At 34.1% G+C, this 15,991-nt stretch overlaps 1 protein-coding gene across 4 annotated transcripts in view; it reads right to left on the bottom strand.

Annotated features, from left to right (window-relative positions):
* PAPOLA (poly(A) polymerase alpha) overlaps positions 1 to 15,991 on the bottom strand; it is a 59,937-nt gene that overhangs the window by 16,950 nt on the left and 26,996 nt on the right. For all 4 annotated transcript variants that reach the window (XM_032405885.1, XM_032405886.1, XM_032405887.1 and 1 more), the window contains 7 exons: positions 15,742 to 15,814; positions 14,301 to 14,421; positions 13,265 to 13,349; positions 8,252 to 8,305; positions 7,611 to 7,730; positions 6,002 to 6,111; positions 1,849 to 1,970 (listed from right to left, as the gene is read on the bottom strand). In XM_032405885.1, the coding sequence (XP_032261776.1) occupies positions 1,849 to 1,970; positions 6,002 to 6,111; positions 7,611 to 7,730; positions 8,252 to 8,305; positions 13,265 to 13,349; positions 14,301 to 14,421; positions 15,742 to 15,814 (685 nt within the window). The remainder of the gene's footprint in view (positions 1 to 1,848; positions 1,971 to 6,001; positions 6,112 to 7,610; positions 7,731 to 8,251; positions 8,306 to 13,264; positions 13,350 to 14,300; positions 14,422 to 15,741; positions 15,815 to 15,991) is intronic.

Below are 15,991 nucleotides of genomic sequence, written 5' to 3'. Positions count from 1 at the left end.
TTTAAAAATACATATGATATGTGGTTACATATGGGCACCGAATAGTCTATGTAGAAACACACACTGAAAGGTGAAAAGTAGCTATTACACGGTGATGAGAGTACAGTTAAGCTTTATTTGATAAATAAAATGTCTGGACTAAAGTTATTTCTGAACACTAATAATTTTTATTTCTAGAAGATTATATTTAGATAGATAATATCTTAATAGAATAAAAATAAAATTTATTTAAACTATACTTTGTTTCAAAAATCAACAATACCATATATATAGGGGTTTTAAAAGGTAATCTGAGGATCAAGGGTTCTGGAAAATCTAATAACCTCAGTTATATATAGATGTGTTAATAAAATAGAAATAGGTTAAGTATTAAAGAACATAACAACCTATTTACATTGACTTCTGAAAACACATAAAATGGTTATGTATTTTTACATGTAGCAAATACACATTTAAGTATGGTTGCTTAAACTTATTAATAACACCAAGGGACAATCAGAAGACAAATGTCTGGCTTGACATTTTAGTTTAAAAATAAAATTACTCAATGGCAAACTATGTATATTTTATTACAAATAAATAAAACGGCTTGAGAAAAGATCAGTACCTTTTTGCCACTTCCTAGATTATTTAGTTAACTCATAAAAGCATTAGGATGAGAGGAAAACAAGTCACATAAAAGCTTTAATGTACTAAGTTACCTTAAAAACAAAAATGCCTTTTAAAACTGCATTTTAGACCAATATAAAAAAGCAAGTACCTCTACCCCAAGTTATGGTGATAACAGAAACAAATACGAGCATTCGCTATGTGCCAAGCACCAGCCAAAACCACCTTGTTATAGGTATTAACTCATTTCATCCTCACAAAATATCTAATGAGGTAGGTAAATATATTATCGTAATTTTAGAGAAGAAGCAAATCAAGAACATGATGTTCATGATATGGCTGGCCCAAGTCTCACAGCTGGGAAGCAGTGGAACCTGAAATTGAACCAGCTTTATCTACTCCAAAGTTCTTGTCCTTGACTTAGATGCTTGTACCATAATATATGCTATACTTTTCTTTCATATTCTCTTAAATAAGATATTGTTTTACATCTTTTAAACTTGTAAACCTTATATAAAATTATTAAATAGTACATATTCATCAGAACCTTTTAAATGAACATATTAATAGATGTAGCTCTAATCCATTCATTTTCACTGCAGTGTATATTCCATTATAGAAATAAGCCACCTATTCTTGAAATCACATATAAAAATGTAATTATCATCTATGCACTAAAATTCTAATATGTCCTTTATAGTAAGTCTAAATAAGAAAAATATGGCTATAAGTTATTCAACAGGAAGCACTATTACCAGAACGACATTCTACAAAATATTAACTCTGATCACCTCTGTCTGTGATCTTTATATTCAATAACTTAATTTTTCAATAATACACATCTGTAATTCTTAACAAAACAAAGCCATTTTTATAAAAAGTCACATAATTAATTTATCCACATATTACCTAGTTTACTTTTTAAAGGAAAGGAAATTAGATACTGATGTGGGTATTAAATGGATAAGAACAGAAGACTCTGAAAGAGACTATAAGCTTACATAAAATAAGGATAGGAAGCATCGCCACTAATCTATCTGAGGTCTGCAAATACATGCAAGAAACACGACTGGGAGCAAGGTTTCACATAATGGAACTGCTCCCTGGAACTGATTTTTAAAATGCTGTGATCTACTTCAAGCATGACTTAAACTGAGTCTAAATGTTGAAGTACTGATAGATTGAATACAGTAAAAACACTATGTTAGTAATGCTTTTGTAAGTACTTTCTAAATTTACCTTTTTCTTTTTCTGAAGAACATGATTAGGTAGTAGTTGATGGAGTTGCTTTCTTTTTACATGCATTGCAGCAATTTTCATGTCCACCTCAAACATCTTGCTGTTTATTGCTTGCCTATAAACTACACAATTAGGAAATTGTTACAAGAAATAGAAACATTTTAACAAAGGCAGTTAAACTCACCTAGGAGAAGCTATTCTAAGTAGGGATCCTTTTTTAGCAATCCTGTGCATAAAACTATCAGGCCAAAATTCTCTCTAATCTGACATAATCCATTGCCTGAGCAAACTCCAAGTACCTTTTACCACAAGGTCTATATAATGAATAAAAGCACAAAGTATACTAACTCTTCCAGTTAATTACTCTTAAGATAATAACTTTGAAGAGTAACTCTTTAAGAAGCAGAACTGGAAAAAAAAGGGCTTCTTCATACCCTTTTGTGCTACCACTATTATTTAAAATTCTAGCTCAATTATGTAACAAATGTAGCAAAAGTCAAACTTACTGACTAAACCCAAAGATACCTTTTCAAGAACCTGCAGGATAAAACCTTAACACAAGTAGTTAACATCTTCTATTACAGAATAACTCAAATAATAGAGGTCACAGGAACAAAAAGAAAATGCTAAAAATAAATTCATCTAAGTAAGTTCCAGAGAATCCCCAAATGGAAAAATCCATTCACTCAGTCATATAACAAATTATTTATTGAGTCATATAACAAATACTGTATCACACGGGGGATACAGCAGAAAATTAAGAGACCAAAAGAACTTCAGAGTCTACATTCTAGTAGGGACAATACAGTAAAGAGGAAACAACGAAGTAAAATATATTTCATATCAGATGATGATAGTGCTATGGAGAAAAACTGAGTAGGGAAGAAGACAAGAAGCTCAGCATAGAAACTGAGAGGACATGAGAGAGTGGAGACCGAAATGAAAGTGAAGTAAATAAGCAAAAATAACTGATGGAACCGCAGTCCAGGAAGATCCAAGGTCAAGGACAAAATGTCCTCAGTTGAGAGCATGTCTGGAATATTTAAGTAAAACAAAAAGGCCACTGGGGAGAAGGAAAAGTCAAGATCCATAATCCCTTAAGAGAAATTCTAAAATCCCAAATGCTCCCGACACATAAATTCTTCCTATAATTGGCACCAAAACTCATCTGACAAAAACTAACCCTGATCTCACCTATTTGTGGCTATTTGGTCTCTACCTTTGCTTAATGTGAATCCTGAACAGTTCCCTGGAGAAATGTTACTGTTGCTGACTACCAAATGTTGCTCCAAGCCCCACTAGGAATTTTACTTACTAACTTTATTACCTTTCTGGCCCCAAGACATATGGAATAAAGGATTTTGAACTTGTAACAGGAAATGAGGCCACAGACATAATGAGAAGGCCAGATTAGATAAAAGCTTGCAAACCACAGTAAGGAAGGACTTGAACTTTCCAAATGAGATTGGTAGCCATTATAGGCTTTAAGTAGGCAAGACATGATTTGGCTTAATATCATTTTGGATGCTGGCTGAGAATAACTATTATCCCATTAATAGCTGGGCTAGGACAGGCCAGGGAAACTACAGTAATGGGAGTAATGCAACAGAGCAATGACAAATGGCTTGGACTAGTGTGATAGCAGTAGAAATAGCAATTAGTAGCAGGAATCTCAATGGATAGCAAAAGTAAAGGCAAAAGGATTTTTTAATGCATTAACATCAAGTTATGAGAAAAACAGGAGTCAAGGAGGACTCCAAGATTTCTAGCTTGAACAACTACAGGGATACAGCCGCCAATACCTGAGATCAGAAAGATGTGAAGTTGGAAGAGACTGGAAGTAAGAATTTGAGTACTGAAAATCCCACAAAGAATGAAGCTGGCGCAGCCACTCTGGAAAGCAGCATGGAGGTTCCTCAAAAGGTTGAAAATAGAGCTACCTGAGACCCAGCAATTGCACTATAGGGTATTTACCCCAAAGATACAAATGTAGTGATCCAAAGGGTCACCTGCACCCCATTGTTTATAGCAGCAATGTCCACAATAGCCAAACCATGGAAAGAGCCCAGTTGTCCATAAGCAGATGAATGGATAAAAAAGATGCGGTATATATATCCAATGGAATACTACTCAGTCACCAAAAAAAATAAATAAAATCTTCCCATCTGCAACAACCTGGATGAAACTAGAGGGTGTTATGCTAAGCGAAATAAGTCAATCAGAGAAAGACAATTATCAGATGATCTTGCTGATACATGGAATTTAGGAAACAAAACAGAGGATTACAGGGGAAGAGAGGAAAAAAAAGAAAAGACGAAATCAGAGAAGGAGACAAACCAAAAGAGACTCTTAAGCATAGGAAACAAACTGAGGGTTGCTGGAGGGGAGAGGGGTAGGGAGATGGGCTAACTGGGTGATGGACATTAAGGAGGCACGTGATGTGATGAGCACTGGGTGTTATAAAAGACTGATTAATCACTAACCTCTACCTCTGAAACCAATAATACATTATATGTTAATTGAATTTAAATAAAAATAAATTAATTAAAAAAAAAAGAAAAAGACAATCCCACAAAGGGGGCACCTGGGTGGCTCAATCAGTTAAGCATCTGCCTTCCGCTCAGGTCATGATCTCAGGGTCCTGGGATGGAGCCCCAAGTGGGGCTCTCTGCTCAGTGGGGAGCCTGCTTCTCCCCTTCCCCCTGCACCTCCCCCCCACTTGTGTGGGCTTATGCGCTCGAGCGCTCTCTCTGGCTCTCTCAAATAAAATATTTAAAAAAAAGAAAGAAAAAAGAAAATCCCACAAAGTATTCCATTAAAATGTTTCAAGGCCCAGGACAACTAAACATTTCCCTCCCAAAATAAAAGTTCCTTGAAAATCTTGATGGTTCATTAGCACAGTCTTTGATAAACTCAACTGAGATGAAATGCACAAAACAAATTTTCTAATTCAAGTATCTCTACATGATTTCTTAGTTTATAGTTTAAGTTGACATCAGAATTTTTACTCTGGAAAAAAACACTTCTGTGGCATTAAGCAAGTGGAGTTACCACCCTCCAAATCACATCCTAAAAAATCTATGAGTGTTTTTGCTCTCACGGTTATTAAGGGTTACTACTTGCTGGGGACACTATCCTTCAATGTTCCTCACCATAAAGAACTGTGCCATATTCTCCACTTATATTCCTAAAAATGAAAAACCTACTTATCAATTATCAATTATTTGAAAGAAAGCAACTCAATTTTTTGTAAGAAACAGAATATTTTTAATCTGAATTTTCCAAGAAGGCAACTACCATGTGTCTCATTTAGAGTTCATCTTGTTTCATTTGAAACTTTAACTGCCACTGAATCACCAACAGCAAGGCTGCTGATGGTCAGAATCCCGACAGCACCTGATCAGGAGCAGCTCCCAGATGTCACACTGCTAGTGATTCCACACACAGGTGCAACTGCCTGACTACGTAAGTATGCCTTCTCGTCACTGGACCTGTATATTCATCACTGTCTCTATGCATATTCACCATTCCCTTGAAAAGTTGTGCATCTATACATAGCCGTCACTTCTGTGAACTACACCCATTTGTTCTTTAGATAAACTGTTATAACTCAGTTTTATCTCTCAGGGTATAGGTCAATCTGAAATATAGCTCTAATCACCCTATACCCGTGAATCAACACTTGAGTCTGTATTTGACACAGAGAATAAAATTTCCTCACATCACCAGAAGTCTAGCTGTGTAAACGTCTAAGCTTCAAGATTACTGAGGCAGTCAGACAAAGACTCAGTCTTTTACACAATCAAATACTCAGATGGTTTCTAATTTCATAAATAACTGTGAACAAATTTAAAATGGTCCTACTTAACTTTAAATCTACAATACAAAACAAAACTAAAACCATTTATGGCAGCTCTTTCTGCCCATGGGTCCTGCCCCCGTGCTTTAATAAAATCACACACAAAAAAAAACCCACTTATATATTAGACATTACTGAAACTAGTAACTAATCCAAAACATTAAAATTATTCTGATAATCACTGTTCAATATTCCCAAGTAAATTAACAGTTATTGCAAATGTCACGATGGTACACATGAAGACAAATTCAAATATGCAAGTTACGTGTTTTGATCATCCAAGGAGAGATATACCTGTATCTGTGAAAGACTGAATATCATAGGTGAGATCAACACTGAGATTTTCAGAGTTTTCTGTTTTTTTAAACACTAACCCAATCACCCACATCGTGCGAAATTCTTCCCTGCAAAGTAAGAAAAGTGTTACTAGTTTATCAAGACTTCATGAAAACGTTATCAATGTGGTTGACAACCTGAGGTATGTGGAAAAACCTGGAATACAAATGTATAAGCAAACTAAGTAAAGTTCTAAACCAAAGCTCCATCAGAACTCCAAGTCCTCCCCCATGCCTGTCCTTCATATTCCTATTACTAAGCAGGGTACTAACAGCCAATGTTAATGATGATCCCAAAGTACCAAAGGCACAACAAAAATTATGTTCAAACTAACAAGGGAAAAGGAATAACGCATTTTAGAAAAATCTGGAAAAAAAATTTATTCTAGACATAAAATTTTAACCAGAACTTAATATATATTCCTTAAAATTTTAAAACTCAGTTGAAAAGGTGGCATGAGGGGCGCCCGGGTGGTGCAGTCGGTTTGAGCATCCGACTCTTGGTTTCGGCTCAGGTTGTGATCTCATGGGTCCATGGGTCATGGGATTGAGCCCCGTGTTGGGTTCTGCACTCAGCACGGGATCTGCTTGGGTTTCTCTCTCCTTCTCCCTCTGCTCCTTTTCCCCCTACCCCTGCTCTCTCTCTAAAATAAATAAATCTTTTTTTAAAAAAAGAAAAAGAAGAAAAGATGACATGAACAGTAATTTGACTACAGCGTAATAATAGGAACAATGGGTGATTCAGCTACCTTTGAACATTTAATAATCTATATGCTGAATGGATCAGTCTTTTAATAATTAAGACTGCAGAAACAAAAATTATAAAAAGCTCAAATAACAACTCTTTTTACAGGACTGCAAAAGGAAACAACCTGTACCAACAAATCAGAGTAACAGCTGTGCCACCGCAGCACAATCTCAAATGATCGATTCACCTGTATTTTTCAATCTTTCTTTAATGCTACTTTATTTTTTTAAAAAGCTCATTACTAAAACTCCCCTCACCTTCCAAATGCAAAGTAGAATCTCACATAAATAATAATACAGCAACAACTGAACCAGAAATTGACCTATGAAAGACCCTTAAAAGAATAATGTGAGCCTTTTATTAACAGATCTTCCCAGTGTTTCAGAATCTATCACAAATCAGATTTTTTGCAAGGTAAATTGAAAGCATGTTCTCTCTTTTAAAAAGTTAAGATGAAAAGCAAGACATATTTGGGATAGCAGTTATTCTGATAACCACTGTATAATATGGGTGAGAAGAAAGAAATCTTAAGAAATGCTAAAAGGCAGATATGCAGAATTTGAACTCTAATTAGTTCACAGGTACCATCATTAGACTATTATCAGAGAACTATTTTAGTACTGATTTTTCTCAAGAAATAATTTGTCTCTTCAGTGTTTCTGATCTGGAAAACCTAATCTACTAATCTCAAATTGGTTTTGTGCCATATGTGATCAACAGAATGGTGACTCTAGTTATTAAAAACTGCCTATAGAAAGCTTCTATGAGTAAAAGTTAAAAAGGAGAGAAGGAAACTAGATTAAATTAGAAGACTGCTTACTTGTCAGGATTTTCTTTGGGTGCTGGAAATGACTGGGGATTCACATGAGCCAGTGTAATAAATTCATTCTTCTCCAAACTTCCAACCAGGATTCGGATTTTTGACTCCACCAAGCCCACCCTGAACAAATGTCACTTAGTATTAATGAAAATTCTGGTTAATTTAAAAAATAAAATAAAATGCACAAAGTCAAAATATGTTGCACAAAGCAGTAATATGAAGATCATACTTAAATACATGTGAGGGCAGTTCAACCATCTGAACTCCCATAGATAAAACCAGTCTTAGGCTCTAAACAAAAATGCTGAAGCAAAAACGGAGGAAGGATGATAATCAAGCCACATTTCAAACTAAGAAGGTTACAAAAGACATCCCTGCAAATATTTAAAGGAAAAAAATCAGTAAGCTAAAACAAAGCACTTTAAATATAGTTAATGATACATGGATCTCCGTAAGGGAAACAAAAAACAAAGTTGTATACGGATCCCCAAATTCCTACACTTCCATTACAAGTAGTAAAGTTCCATTTATGAATAAAACCAGACTGGATGGGAGGACAAACTTTCTCCCATCTGCTGTGTTCTGTAGCTATCTGATTGACTTTTGCTTATTTTCTCTGTAAAGTCTAATCTTATACTCACCATTCTAGGCGTTGTTTTTCTGTTGGTGCACTTGCTAGAAGTACAATATAATGCCTTTGGAGATAAAGACAACATGCTATTTATTTTATTTAACTGCTTTGTGCTGGATATTAACACCATAATGTAATAGCTTTGTTACAGTTACAGATCAGCAACAGTTTAGCAAGGGGGACTGCAATCTCAAGATGTACATAAAATCATAAAAGCTAAATACCACAAGTTTCTAACTATTGGTGAGTATATTCTTCTGAAAAAGAGTGATTTTATAAATTATCCCAAAGCAGCTTAATTCAAGAACAATGAACAAACATTAATTGATAGTTTGGTTCAAAGACTCCGGTGGAATGCTTTATATCTATAAGCTGCTCACTAAAATATAATCTACTATAACAAAGTTGTTTTAATAGAAATAATGCACCAAGGCTTTAGCCACAAAAACAGGATCACTAATTATACATATTACATCAGTAAGCTCAAAAATAGTTCAAACACACCATGCTTTTTAACTCAAATTAATAGGTAGCAAAAATTAAACTGAATACTGAAGACAGGCCTCATGATTTTTTTCAAGTAACAGTATAAATTTCTATTAAAAAGCAGACATGACTAACATGAGAGCAAAGAAGAAATCTGATTTTTAGGCAGAATCCAATTCCATTAAATTAGAGAAAAGGCAAGTTTTCATTTTACAAAATGCTATCAAAAATAAATACTATTTTAAGTCTTTTTAAAACAAACTATTTACAACTAAAATATAATTCATGTAATTTTATGATACTAAAAAAGTTCAGTCCAATATACTCTCCCACAGAACCCATTTTAGAGGTGCTGGAAGCCAAACTTCTCACAAGAAACTACCTCACAAAAAAGCAAACTGACAATACCTAGTGTGGATACTAGTCTGAAAAACCAGAGTATGATGAAAATTTTTAAATTAGTTTACTCTTTAAAAAAAAAAGGGCTGAAACCCTTATCTTTCACATCTTATAAATGAGGTTTCGGACCAAAACCAAATACCTGACCTAGGCCAGGAAAAAACTATTAACCCCAGTTTAAATTAGCCATCAAAAAAAAAGAGTGAGAAGATATTTAGGCAAGGGACAGTGAAAACTTGGCAAGTTAAAGCATTTTTAAACCATTCTTCCTTAAACTATTCCATTTGATTACTTACTATTTATGCTCATTAAGTATCTGAAAAATGGTTATGATTCTTCATAACTATGTAACCCAGGTATGTGACTTGTATATATACGTCATCTGTAATATAGGATAATGCCTCTTACTGGCAGGGGAAAAGTGAAGCTCAAATGAGCTAACTTCAAGGACTTATCAACTTACGGTAACAGAGGTAATATGTATAAATATGAAAACATGTAGACAGATATGTGAATATGCAGCTCAAATCCATACAGACCAATACTTCCTTTACCACCAGTTTAAATTTGTTCAGCATTATTTGGATCAAACCAAATATACAGAACAAACAGATGGCTCAAATAAATGTCACATAAAAGCACTAAAAGCTCATGCATTTTACATACACAGAAACCCACTCTGAGAGCCCTTAAATTCTCTTAAATGCACCAAAATCCTAACAAGCTCAGTAACCTGATTTCCAGTCCCTGGGAGATTGGAAATGGGCGGGGGGGGCAGATGGAGGAAGAACTCTCTGGACAGAAGTGTAACAACTTACAACAGGAGACAACAAACTATAAAAAGCAGGTATGTACACAAAAACAAAAAAGCGAAGTTGTCTGCATTCACCTAGGACAGGGATCAAACTCTCAGTCTCTACTCTTTTACCACAGTATTAAAATGGATGTTCTTAATTACCACCTGAGTCTTCAACAAATGATGCACAAATGTTCTCTATTTACGAAGGCAAAACATACAATCCATTTGAACATAATTTTGTTGGAATTCAAAGTTTAAAGTTTTGAAGTTTAAAAAGTTCAACTTTGGCACTTATTGTAATGAGGGGAGCCTGGGGGGCGTGGTTATGTCCTTTACTCAGCCACATTTAAGCAAATTTAAGCAAAAAAAGGAGATATAAAATACAATAATTAAGCTTAATAGAAATAACCTGCCATTAGGAATCCATTTATAAAACGGAATCCATTTATACTCATCCAGCTAAGAAACTGAAACCAAAATACTGAGTTTGTTAAGTTTTAAAAACCAGAACTAGTATTCAATTCCTAAGACCCCTATCAGAAAACAGAGAGACCAAAAGAAGTATTTCTAAATTTAGACTACATATATCTTTTATTGCTGCCCCAAAGAATGTGATCTCCAATTTCCAACTGCCACCATCATTTATTTGCTCAAGATACTCAAATGCCTTCAGGAGACACTTTGAAGTCTTAATGCAATAGTCATTAACTTTTCCCCAAATTTAAAGATTTCCAGCTTCCAATAAAAAATTTTACTATAAAAATGTATCCCCAATGAATTAAAACCTATTTAAAAATTCCTAAGAACAATTTAGTTGCTTTTATTACCTAAAAACTATTTACCCCCAAAAAACAGTATATAAGTAGGTTTCCTGGCCATTTCATCACATTAATATTTTACCTGGGTAGATTATAGCTCAGATATGTTCACTAAAAATCTAATTATCTTAGAGAAAAATCCTTATAATTCCATCTTTAAGTAACTCAGGACCAAGAGTTAAAGTTCAGTATTTTATTAAGTTTTTAAAACATTTTAAGGCTAAATTATTCTATTCACACATACTCCTTGAAATTATAATTAATCTTACACCTTAGAGAACATGCTGGCCTCTTGCTATTACCTTTCCTTCCTCTTTTCCTAGTGAAATGGAATACCTGACATAAGTATTCCCATTTCCTATGTCAATGATGATTTACTTTATTGCTACGTGTCAACTCGAATTATCTTAAAGGAAAAACATGAAAAATGTCTTCTTATAGTTATTTAAAATTGCACAAAGCAATGTTACACCTTTTTCTTAAGGAACACTGAGATCTTCTGTTAGATGACTTTTCTGCTTTTTAAGAAAATGAAATTTCCCCCATGCTTCCCTCCCTTCCAAGAATGACAGGCAGGTATATTAAAATTTAAAATCCAATACATAACAAATGGCACTACTTTCAGGATATACTTCAAATAAGGCTTAACCAACTTTGACTCAAGAGAAAACGAAGCATTTCAATTCAGTTGTATAGCCAATTTTGGGAGTATTACATGTGATATGTTAAAAGAAAAATTCAAACCTGTGACTACCTCTACATTCTAATGATAGTAAGCACTAGATATTATAAAGAGGAAAACTTCTGGAGAAGTTAAAAATATATAGGATTCGGTATAGATAAAACTAGCCCATTACTGTCATGTTTTCAAATCTGTTTTCTCAGGACTCACAGCTAAAACTTAAATTTTTCTGATATAATTTCCTCTATTTGTTGCTACCTCCTCATACCTAATCATGCTTGAAGTCATTTTTGATCATCTACAATGATTTGTTTCAAGAGAATTCAGTAAAGACAACAATCTATGATCTTTTACTCAGTCCACTGAAGACCTTATAGGTACTATTTGGCATAAAGGATAGCTTAAAACTTCTAAAAGACAAAAGATTAAGCAAGCTTAAAAAAAAACAACCTTCAGAAGTTCTAGTAATGCAAATTTATTCAAATAGATGACACTATCAAGGTTTCAATTTCAACAATTAATCTTTCTTCAAGTGAAGGAAGCCACTTAAGTACTTTCAAGAACTTCATTCTACCCACCTTAGTCCTATGAGGAAGTGAGACAGGAAAAAGAATGAATCTAGCTTAGTCTTTGATTCTCAGGGATTAAGAGATGCTGATATTTTTCTATAAAACCAGTTTCTTCCTTATTCTCCATACAAGCAATTATGTACTTTGATGCTGTAGTTTTTTTTTAAATATCAGAATATATGTTTTATTAGTTTAAATGTTCAAAGGTACTTCCTCAACATCGGTTAAAATAAAAAACAGAAAATAAATTATCTGCCAAATGGAAAAGCACAACTTACGGGGAGTTAAGTAATAAACAAGAGCATTCAATGTTAAGCTATTTAAATATTAACTGACAGCGCAGTGCTCCCAGAACACAACAATTAAGCTGGCTCCATATTGCTTTTTCATGCAAAAGATACAGAAACAAAACACAGAGACATCATGAAGGTCATCATTCTTGTTTTTAATTGGGGAAATAGCATAAAGCAATCTTGCTTAGATTATTACAAAACACAATCCAACACAAGATCAAATGGTCAGGAAAGTTTCAAGCATTAAAGAAAAAAAAATTTAAGTGGGACTTTGGCAAGTTTTCAGCTCAGGGCAAATAAAAGTGCAAGTCCGTTTTTTTTTTTAAAAAGTAAGATTTATTATAACTTACAATTTTCATCAAAACCAACACAATCAGGCATTTAACCTGTACTAAGGTATTAAATCATTGTATTAAAACCATTAATAAAAAATATTACACCCACTTAGATTCCAAGAAATATCTGAAGGGGCTTTATTAACATTAGGGGAAAATGGTAGGCCAATCATGTGCTAGAACTATTGGAAACACTCTACTGACTCTATGTTGACATTTTATAAGCTCTGCCTATGGTTATATAGAATCTCAACAGTAAGTTTCCAGAACTGGCTGAAAATACTTCGTTTCCTAAGAGAGAACGGTAACTACAGATTTTAACTGCTCACTCCTTTGCCAAGGCATATGGACTGAGAGTTCTGGTGATGACTTAAGACGCCTACAGAAGTGATGTTGCTACAAACGTAGGAGTTCGGTTACACCAGGCAGCAAACTATACGGGCTACACTTCACCTCAACAAAGAGAAAAGAAAGGGTTTACTAAAAACAGTACACCCTCTGTGACAGGAAGGAAAATTCTATGGAAGATGTTTAAAGGAAAATTAAAAACTACATTAGTCTAGCAAGAGGAGATGTCACATATGCTACCATTAAACCATTACTTAAGAGAGCAACATGTCTGACATGCCTTAAAATACATACTTGTACTTTTGAAAGAAGTTTGGAGCTTCAAAAAGTTTGGACCACTCTGCCTTACTCAGCAAAATTTCATCTGTGATAGCAAGACCTAAATTAAAAACATATTAAAATGTTGGCATGCTTCAGTCTAACAATCTAGAATTTTAAAGATCTTAAACATACCACATGCATTCACTATAATCCTAAAATCATTAATTTTAACAAATAGCAATTTCAGCCTATGACTTTAGAGCACAGAGATTTTTACATACATACACACTTTTCAAAAAGCTGGAGTTTCTGAGAGCCAGATTTCTGGTAAATTACCATTATTCTAAATACCATGCTCATAGGATGACTCTTTCCAAAAACTGAAGCACTGTAGTTAACCAAGAAAGAAAAATTTCCCATAAGCTCTGAGTCTTGCCTTTCTAAAAACAAGCTTCCTGATGTTTCTAAGCAACATTCTCCCATGAAGAGCCTCTTCAGACTACAGAAAAGAATTTTACACTCCTGAGTTTGATGTTGGTAGTGGTACAGCTATTTCTGTTTCCATGACTATTATCAATCAAATCAAATAATCCTGTTTCAGCTACTTCCCTCAAAGACCGTTTTGGGCAATGAAATTAGAACAGTACTACTGGGATTCAGGAAGTTTAGAGGTTCTTCCAAAATAATAGGCACTTTGGCCCCAATCCTGCTCAAAGCTCTTTTCAAGTATATAGCTTGCTAAAAGCATCTCTCAGGTCACCCAGTGGAGACAAACTGGTAGCATTTTAAAACTTTACATGGCAACTGTATAGCACTAAGGCAGCCCATAAAGGGCCTGCTAAGGGGATAGCTTTAAACTGGTTAGCTTCCTAGCAGATAACCAAAAAAACTTTGCCTCAAACTGAGTTTTTCAAGTCAATTCTCAAATACATACTGTAATCAATCAATAAACACCAAAACCCACTTCAGTGAATGCTTTCTTCATTTTAAACTGCATAGCCAACTACTGGGTCTACAATGGTATGTAGATCCTTCGTGTATAAAGGAGAGCATAAGGATAAACACTTACCTTGTTTAAACTCCTCAACCATGACCATCCGTGTTGAAACGGACACATTGTACGTGGAGTTCTGTTGTGGGTATGCTGGTGTAATTATAGGCATAAGATGGTACCTATCACTGGGGTTTACCTACATACAACAACAGCCAATCAGTTTCTTCAAGTACATATGCAACAGATACTTGGACTTTTTACCCCTTGTTAAACTGAACCAATGATTAAATTTTATTTCATTCATAGCTGGAGTTGAGAAAGAAAAACCATGTAAGGCGACATTGTTTTTATAGGAATTCTTCATAGAATCAGAGATTTGGTCTAAAGATTTGATCATTTGGGCATGACTATTTTGGCAACCTTACTAGAAATCGTGTGCCTGTCAAGCAAAAAAGGTTCTAGTCGAGCATCTATTGATGTTTAGTTTTTCTTTTTTCAACAACAGAAATGGGGATGCACACACAATTACACTTTTCAGAAATGTCATACTAAATAGTGTTCTGTGCAAAACAAATTTTAAACAAGATGGAAACAAAGTTTTTAATATACCATTGACTTATAGGAAGTATAAGCTTCTTAACACATGCTGAGGCTATATTATCCGTGTTATTTTAAGAAAAAATGAAATGATTTAATAACTTAATCTGTATACTAATGATAAGTGACATATTTCCACGAAGGAAACTGTAAATTCAAATCCCTCCAAAATTAAATGCCTGAGGTTTGGAAAACTTGAAAACAGACAGCTTGATGTAATTAACAGACTTAAAACTGACTTAATTTTCAATACTGCAGTAAGATAGGAAACTAATAGAAAAATAGAATTTTAAAGACCTAAAAAAAGCCTTACTGAAACCTGTATTTCTTTTATCAATTAATAAAGTGCATGTTGGTAACATTTAAACTGAGTAAGCGGTAAAGGTTGTAACTTCCCAAAAAGCGGAACAGAAGCTCTTCTTTTATCCCAACCAGGTTTTTGTAATCTGAAATATCCAAACCAATTTTTACAATTACATCATAGTAATTAGAGTGATACTGCTTAGAAGTTATCTGCCACATGTAAACGTTAAACAGTTTTCCTACGACAACCCAATTTTAACAGAATATTTAGATCAAATAAAAAAATACAGGGATTTTGAGTATCCTTTTATTTTTTTTTTTTAAGCACAAATGCCCACACAAACTTTGACTTACAAGGTAGTTCTATATAGAATAAATTAAAATGTTAGTGAACTTGATATTATAAACTATGTACAATTAAAAGGAGTTTACAGGGTACATAATTATGCTTCTCACATCAGAGGACAATTATAGTTGAGGTTATCTAAAAGAAAGTGTAATACGGACATGTCCACTCATACATAAAAGGATGGGAAGTCTCCCTGAAGATTATGCAGATGATTTTTACTTGTTATTGCACAGTGCGAATTTGTAGGGGAAAAAATAATACACTAACCCTTGGGTCCCATACAGGCAAATTAAGATTGCATTCTTCAGGCTGTTTCAATAGCACTGGATTTGGCCATTCCCTGTTTAAAAAGATTGTAGCACTTGATAAGACTATTGGATATTACCATCTAAACGTATTTTGTTAAACATACAGCATTCGTGAATGTGAGCCTTCTTCATTCATTTTGCCCTCTTGATATATATAATATTTTATTCCTATCTGTTGATGTTAAGACAACTCGAAGTACTTTTCCTCT

Source organism: Phoca vitulina, unplaced genomic scaffold, assembly GCF_004348235.1.
Source record: "Phoca vitulina isolate PV1807 unplaced genomic scaffold, GSC_HSeal_1.0 scaffold7, whole genome shotgun sequence".
NCBI classification, from domain to species: Eukaryota; Metazoa; Chordata; class Mammalia; order Carnivora; family Phocidae; genus Phoca; species Phoca vitulina.
This window is presented reverse-complemented; position numbering and strand designations above follow the sequence as displayed.